Source organism: Seriola lalandi, unplaced genomic scaffold, assembly GCF_002814215.2.
Source record: "Seriola lalandi dorsalis isolate HSWRI2012SDOR001 ecotype SW California unplaced genomic scaffold, Sedor1 jcf7180002055008, whole genome shotgun sequence".
Lineage (NCBI taxonomy): Eukaryota > Metazoa > Chordata > Actinopteri > Carangiformes > Carangidae > Seriola > Seriola lalandi.
This window is the reverse complement of record NW_019525551.1, coordinates 1,950,565-1,958,497: the sequence shown is the minus strand read 5'-3', so window position 1 is coordinate 1,958,497 and position 7,933 is coordinate 1,950,565. Positions and strand designations below refer to the sequence as shown.

The window sequence follows — 7,933 nt, the reverse complement described above, 5'->3', positions numbered from 1 at the left end:
GATGCTGCTCCTCCAACACAGATATTTCAAAATAAAAGCGCACAACAAACTGTCTCATAAACAGCAAAAAATTCACAAAATACTGTCACAAAAATAAGAGGAGACCTACTTTAATATTCAAAAGACTGAGCAGCTACAGCCATGCTAGCAGCTCTGTGATCAGTTTAGCAAGAGTAATGTCACCATCTTCGTTAGCATGCTAACATTTGCTAATCAGCTCTAGACACAGAGTAGAGCAGGAGTGTAGTCATAAACCAAATTGTTTGACAAATTGTCCATTGCTGTTGCCATTTGAATAAATCCATGGTTTCAAGTCCCGGGCATCCAAGCATACCGTTCATGAACATGCAGTATCAGATTCAGAACGGCGTTCACTCATTCTCATAGCCCAGAGGCACCATGGGAGTCACACTACTGCATATATTCAGTGGGCTGCATAACACAGAAGTATCCCAGAAGCCAGAAACCTTTTCGGTGTATGCGCCAGGTGAGCAATTCACATGAATGCTTTATTTTACACAGAATATTTCTCTATCACTTTCTCTTTAGGTGTATGACTTTCCCCCATCTGTCACTAAAGACGTCCCTGATGCTCAGCCAATCAGAGAGGAGACCTACGACGTACCACCCCACTTTGCCAAACTCAAACCCCCAGTCCCAGTCCCTCCAGGCCAGTACCTGCACAACAACCTCAACGATGATGATGACGAGCCCCCCATTCCAGAGGACGTGTACGATGTCCCACCCCCCATCCCATCTGACAAGCATTACCACGGAGACAGGAGCGGGGTCAGCCAGGCCCCCCAGGAGATCTACGACATCCCAGCCAGCCTGCGGACCGGAGGTCACACTGCCCAGGATGTCTACGACTTCCCCCGGGAAAGAGAGGAGAGAGGGGGAGAGAGGGGAGACCACTATGTCTACGATGTCCCACCACAGGTAGGACAGTTAAAGGGCCAGTCCCACATTTTGGGAAAGATGTGTGTGTCCAGTGTAGAGACACGTCTAGTTTTGTCATGAATCTTTCATTGTTATCTCAGCGTTGTGACGCTGCAGCCGTCGCCATCTTTGTTGTGTACTTCTACCAGGGTTACAGGTGCTTTTCCTGTCTATCATGACTACAGCATGTGTTCTTCTTTAGATAAGGGCTTTACCAGAGATACAACTATCGATCGGCCGGCGATCGGAAAGGGCTGATCAGTCTCAGATATCCAGTTCTATGCCGGTCAAATTTACAATCCTGCGCCACATTATGGTTCACGTCATGCACACAACAGCACAGACACGGACACAACAAACAGGAAAACATTCAGAACAACAGTCTTAATCAGACACTTAAAGGAGTTATTGGTATGTTTAGTTATTGCTAAAGCATCCAACTTCATTCCTTTACTCACCAACATCTGTCTCCAGAGGTGGAAACAAACGCTAATGTTAACTAACCTGTCTCTATCACGTCTTTTCCTCTACTGAAGTTAGCATGCTAACCAGCTAGCCCCGGCCCGTCTGCTGACGGTGCGACTCACTGTAGCCTCCAGTCTGTCGTGAAGAACTAGCCACACAGAGAATGTATTATAACCTCTTGTCTTGAAAAGGCAACAATGACTGAAGTTGAAGTCAAGTGACAATCACCACCACCTGCTCCCAGCAAGAAACCACATTTGGCTGCAGAGACAACTTAAAACTCCATCACATGCTTAACATCTCTAATTTCAAGAAGCAAAGGCAAAGCGGCCTAAAACTAGCGACACCCCACTGACCTCACCTGTGCATGAGAGCTACCTGCTGCCGTGCCACAGTCATCAATAATAATAATGATCATCCATCATTAATGAGCGTAGTTGTAACCAGAAAGCAGTCATATGATTTTTGTTCACCCTCGTTCAGAGAGAGAGAAAATTGCAGTCGGTGCATCTCTATGGTTTTTACCGTTGCCATGACAATGACTTACCTTTTCGTGATTGTCTAGAGGCCTGCTTGTTTTTATAGTTCTTTCCTGCATTTTTTTGCACATGAATAGAAGTGTGTTTGTCAGTGATGATAGCTACCAGTTAGCTACCAACAGTAATGTTCATTTATCAGTTCTTCTGTTTTCCACATGATCATTTAGTTTCTGTTTGTTGATGAACATGTGAATAATTTTTCTACAGCACAAACTTCATGCGAGTTTCTATTGATGAAATAAACACTGCTGGTCTTACGTGTTTTCCAGGTTGTGCGTGATGCCCAGTCCACCAGCGAGGAGCTCACCATGTCCTTCAAGCGGCTGTCTGCCTCGAGTACAGGAAGCACCCGGAGCAATCACTCTGCTTCATCCTTAGACATGGTCCCTGTCCGCGACACATCCTCCTCCTCACTTCCTGCATCGGGTTCAGGGAAACCCCTCATCTTGGACCTGGAGCAGGCCATGGAGCGCCTGTCCCGCCTGCAGCAAGCTGTCGAATCCAGTGTTTCGCTCATGATGTCATTCATCACAGGTAACTGGAGAAGCCTTGCTCACCTGGAAGGGAACCTTGCGGCCATTCACCAGGCTGCTGACCGGGTGCGTGCCACTGTCCGAGACTTCCTAGAATTTGCCCGGGGGGCTGTGGCGAACGCCACCCAGGCCACGGACCGCTCTCTTCAGACTAAACTGGGCCGTCAGGTGGGGAAGATGGAGGAGGTCTTCCAGAGTTTGGTTCGACAAAGTCAGAGCTTAGACGCTATTTCCTGGTCGCACACGGCGCTCACAGCACCACCGCCAGGAGGGGATGACTTAGATCGACTAATCATGACGGCACGAGGCATCCCTGATGACGCCAAGCAGCTCGCCTCCTTTCTTCACGGAAACGCGTCACTTCTCTTCAAACGGACCAACCGGCTGCAGCAGCAGCTGCCGCTTCCTCCAATCCCAGGGGAGATCAGCGGTCACATGACAGGATCAGGAAGTGGGAGCTATCAGGGAGGCGAGAGGGTGAACATTCAGTCACGGCCCCTCCCCTCTCCGCCAAAGTTTACAGCTGCAGAGGAAGAGGAAGGTGTGGACAGGCCATATGAGACCACAGAGGAAGGCTGGATGGAGGACTACGACTATGTACATTTACAGGTATTCACACACACACACACACACACACACACACACACATACATACACACACACTCTTTTAGATTACCATGAGGACATTTCATTGGTTGTCATGTGAAATAGAAACCATGACCTGACCATGTGATTAGAATCAGGACCTTCACATCAAGGTTTACACCATGTTTGGACACGTGTGTGTGTTTGTGGAGGAAGCCTGACACAAACTGTCCCTGAGCTCCGCAACCCAACCGTACAGTTCCCACTACACGTAACTCACATACATGTGTGCATGAACATGAATGTAGAGAGGAATGAGCCAAAACCAGGTGAGGTTGTGGTCACATGTTATTCAACAGTGTAGTACAGACAGTGTTGGTTTATTTTGGCTCCTCATTTTAATTTAGCTGTGGTCGTTTGATTATTATTAATTTTAGTCAAATAAAAACTGAAGATATCTCAGCCTGGTTTTCATCAATGAAATTTTAGTCTTTTGTTGTTGTTGTATTATTTATTTTTCATGTCTATTCTGACACCACAGATACAGGCAGGTCACTGAATGAGACTTTGCATTAAAACAGTCACTAGTTCATTTCTCTTCCTGTCTTATGGTTTTTATTTTTGGTTTTTGTTTTCAAAGGTTTTTGTTTTGTGTTGGCTGTGGGAAAATAATCATCACATGTTTTTAGTTTAGTTTTGTTGACAATGAACGTGATTTTGAAACAACTTGCATTCCTGCCTGAACCAGGGATATGTCATTAAGTGTGTGTGAGTGTGTGTGAGTGTGTGACCGCTGTGATGCTCTGTATACTGGGCTCCCAAAAACAGCTGTTGCTAAACTACAGACCGTCCAGGATGCTGCTGCCTACAACTCCTGTTCTACACAACCTACTCTGTATCTTTAAGATCTGATTTTAAAGGTCACCATATAAAACTTTTGGGGATGTTGCTTTTAGCACCAGAAATCTGGAACAATCTGCTGTTAAACATCAGGAGCCGGCTGCATGATACACCTTAAGTTTACTTCTTAAGCATGATACATAAAGTTTCATTTCTCCTCTGCTGAGGGAGTTACTCAGTGCTGAACATAATCTCTTAAAAGGTTTCCTTAGTTAAGGAAAAAAGTGGCGAAAGAGATTTTACGGCGGTAGAATTTGAATGTTTCCATGGAGACATGATTTGTTTTGATGGGAACTTCATCATGGTGAACTTTGGTCTTTTGTGCAACAGTTTAACTGACACTAAGTGATTCCTGAAGTATAAGACTAAAATAAGGTGAAAACCTTAAATATTTAAGTGAACATCTTAAGGAAACCTTAAGGAGAACAGTTAAGGTTGTTTTGTTCAACTGTTTTTTATTTTAAGGAAACCTTAACTCAGACTTAAAGGAAAATCTTACCTCAAGGTGTTTTGTGCAACTGGCCCCAGACCTGCTGCCTCAGTGGAAAGTTTTAAATGACAATTTAACATAACTTATAACTAACACCTGTATGTCTTACTTTATCTAAACAACCTCTATTAGTGCTATTTTATCAGTAGCATTGGTTTATCCTATTTTATAAATAGCAGTTTTTATAATTCTCCCAAGCACATGCACAAACCCTCCTTCTGTATGTTCGGTTTCAAACCTGAGTTTTAGTTGTTGTGATGTTGTGTTGTGTCGTTGTGAAGCACTTAGAGCTGCATTGTGTGTACGAAAGGAGCTTTATAAATAAAGTTCATTTATTCAATCTTTCATTCATTTTAGTAAATAATCACACAAGCCTATGTTCGTGCATCTCGTCCACCGCATCCCTTCCCACCCACATACGTGTGTGATTACTCCAGGGATGAGGCTATAGTCATGGTCCTTACACAGCAACTCTGTGGAGCCACACTCACTCTGCCTCACACACACACACACACACACACACACACACACACACACACACACACACACACACACACACACACACACACACACACACACACGTCTCACGCACATGTCTGTGAGGTTTGTGCAGTCCCGGTCTGTCACCATCAGAGGGCGACAGAGCCTGTATGTTGTAAATGAACAGTGTGTGTACAAGTGGTGACCCGTGTGTGTCTGTGTGTTGATGTGTTAGGGAAAGGAGGAGTTTGAGAAGAACCAAAGACAGCTGCTGGAGAAAGGCAACATCATTCGACACAAGACACAACTGGAACAGCAACAGGTGCGTTTGTGCGTGTGTGTGTGTGTGTGTGGGTGTGTGAGAAGGGACGCGGAGGACGAGACACACATAAATACATTTATGATTATTTACTAATGTGTGTTTGCGTGTACATACATCTGTGTGTGTATCATCAATGTGCATGTGTGAATCTTAACAGTCAGGCTTCGTCTAAACTTATAGAATGGCCTCACTATCCTCTGGGCTTTTATTGTGAAATATTTACCTTTACTTCCGTGTCACTGACCTTTCTTCATTCTTCAACTAGACAAAAAAAAATGAAAAAAAGGAATGAGCAAACAGCAGAATTGGACCATTTTTCCAGTTTGATGTTTTATTTTTTCCGTTTTTAAAATCTGGCCATAAAAACTAAATTTGGGTTCATCTAAATAGTCATTGATTAGTTTGGTTCCCATCTGACCAGGCGGAGGTCTTATTCATTTTCAAACAGAAACTGAGCTGATCAGATGTGATGTTGCTGTGTGATTTTTTTCTCAAATGTGTATCAGAGTTAAAGTTTGATTTGTGACCTACACAACCTCATATATAAAGCACCAGTGGCTGCAGCTAATGATTATTTTGATAATCAATTAATGTAGACATAATGTTTTTGATTAATCGATTAATTAGTCAATGTCAAATGTCAAATCTGGTGAAAGATGCACATCAAAGATCCACAGAGCAGCACATCGTGACATCTGAGAAGCTGAAAGCAGAGAATCTCCTTGTTCAGCATGTGTTAGTATTAACTGTCTCCTTCCTTCTCCTCTTCCTCCAGATTAAACAGTTTGAGCGGCTAGAGCAGGAAGTCAGCCGGCCAATCAACAACGACATGACGGGCTGGGTCCCGCCCCCCCACCACCCTCTGGCCAACCAGCTGGCTCAGAACGGCTCTAGTGGCCCCTCCTCCTCCAAGCTGTGCCACGCTGACCGGCAGCTCCTCCTCTTCTACCAAGAGCAGTGTGAGCAGAACGTCACCACAGTGACCAACGCCATCGACGCCTTCTTCACAGCCATCAACTCTAACCAGCCGCCCAAGATCTTTGTGGCGCACAGCAAGTTCGTCATCCTCAGCGCCCACAAGCTGGTGTTCATCGGCGACACGCTGTCGCGACAGGCCAAGTCTCCTGAGGTGAGGGCACGGGTGGCGCAGAGCAGCAACACCCTCTGTGAAAAACTCAAAGACATCGTGATCAGTACAAAGACGGCGGCGCTTCAGTATCCCTCCCCCGGAGCAGCCAGAGAGATGACTGAGAGGGTGAGGGAGCTGGCAGGGTACACGCAGCAGTTCAGGATGGTGCTGGGGCAGCTGCTGGTGATGTAGGGGCGGAGGGTGGAGGAGGAAAAATCAGTGACACAAACTGAGATGTCCAAGGAATATGGGGCAGTAAATCCTCCCTGTGCCACAGGGTGGACGGCCCTGTACACCCATGCAACATGAGCTAGGAGGACATGGAACCCCTCGGAGCACAAAGTGCTGCAGGAAACCCTGTACACCCTTCCAGTGTGAGGTTGGAAACCCTTTGTGCCTGGACAGGGTGAAGCTTTCTATTCTTTACACTTCTGACATGTAGCATGGGAAACCCTGTATGGTGCCGGATTCCTAGGGGTCTGGGACCCCGTCTTGGACCCTGTCTGGGACCGGGGACGCTGACCTCACACCCATCCTCTGCTCCCTCTCTACCTCGCTTCTCACTGGGACCATTCCTCTCTCATCCCTCCCTCCACTGCGCTTTTTAATCCAGACAGAGTCAAAGGAACATTTTATCCTCAGTGGGCTGGGCCAATGGTTGTAAAATAATCACTGTAAATATTTAAGTTACCAATTTAGTCAGAAAACCAGAAAGAAAAAAAGACTAAAGAACTTCCAGTATATAAATATAAATATATGGCTTTTTTTTTTTTGAAGAAAAGATGAAAACATAAGTGTAGTTTTTAGACCATATCAATAATTGTTATTATTATTGCTATACCTTATAATTATGGCTCTGATTCTTGATCCTTGTATCATTATTGTTATGGATGTGTAAATTCCAGATGATATGTATGACTGTGTTGTAGTACGTCTATGCTCTTCAGCCCTGACAAAGGCACACTTTCCAATAAAACACTGGAGCACACACACATGTTCAGACTTCACCTGACGACAGACTGACGGCTGCACATGTCTGAGCAGATTGTCATCAGGAAGTGGTCCACGCCGAGTTCAACCACCGCCAATGAAGGCAACACTGCTGCCTACAGACACCCACATTGTTAAAGATGATTTCGGTGCCATCTCAGCTGGTTTTATGGAAACTATACATAGGTTGTTTTGTAAGAGGCATGTATCAGAGAACAGGAGTGTAAAAGGTTCAAGACAACAAGTGGAATTAAACCTGCTTTTCCTCTTTTCTCTGACATTTTGACATGGTGTGTTTTTTATGTGAAATGTCAGTCGTACACCAACCCCCCGAAGATGTTTTTGGGTCATTTGCATAAGTATCTGTATTTCACCCTAATGCCCCGACCTAATGCCACAGATTATCTCAAGATACCTACAAACCAAACTCTCAAAAGTGTCAGTGCTGAGGAGTGAGCACAAAGAAAGAAAAAGACCCCACATTATTTTGATTTTGACATGAAAACCAGTTCAATCTGATTGGTCACTTTCTGTGGAAGTTTTATGTTAAATATAAACTGG

General features: G+C 44.9%; 1 protein-coding gene across 4 annotated transcripts in view; it reads left to right on the top strand.

Annotated features, from left to right (window-relative positions):
* The window catches only part of bcar1 (BCAR1 scaffold protein, Cas family member), a 90,380-nt gene extending 82,730 nt beyond the window's left edge, over window positions 1–7,650 (top strand). For 3 of the 4 annotated variants that reach the window (XM_023397397.2, XM_023397395.2, XM_023397396.2), the window contains 4 exons: window positions 550–939; window positions 2,213–3,085; window positions 5,167–5,253; window positions 6,029–7,650. In XM_023397397.2, the coding sequence (XP_023253165.1) occupies window positions 550–939; window positions 2,213–3,085; window positions 5,167–5,253; window positions 6,029–6,574 (1,896 nt within the window). In that variant the 3' untranslated portion in view covers window positions 6,575–7,650. The remainder of the gene's footprint in view (window positions 1–549; window positions 940–2,212; window positions 3,086–5,166; window positions 5,254–6,028) is intronic. The other variant, XM_087171552.1, reaches the window with a different exon arrangement.
* The last annotated feature ends 283 nt before the right edge of the window (window positions 7,651–7,933 follow it).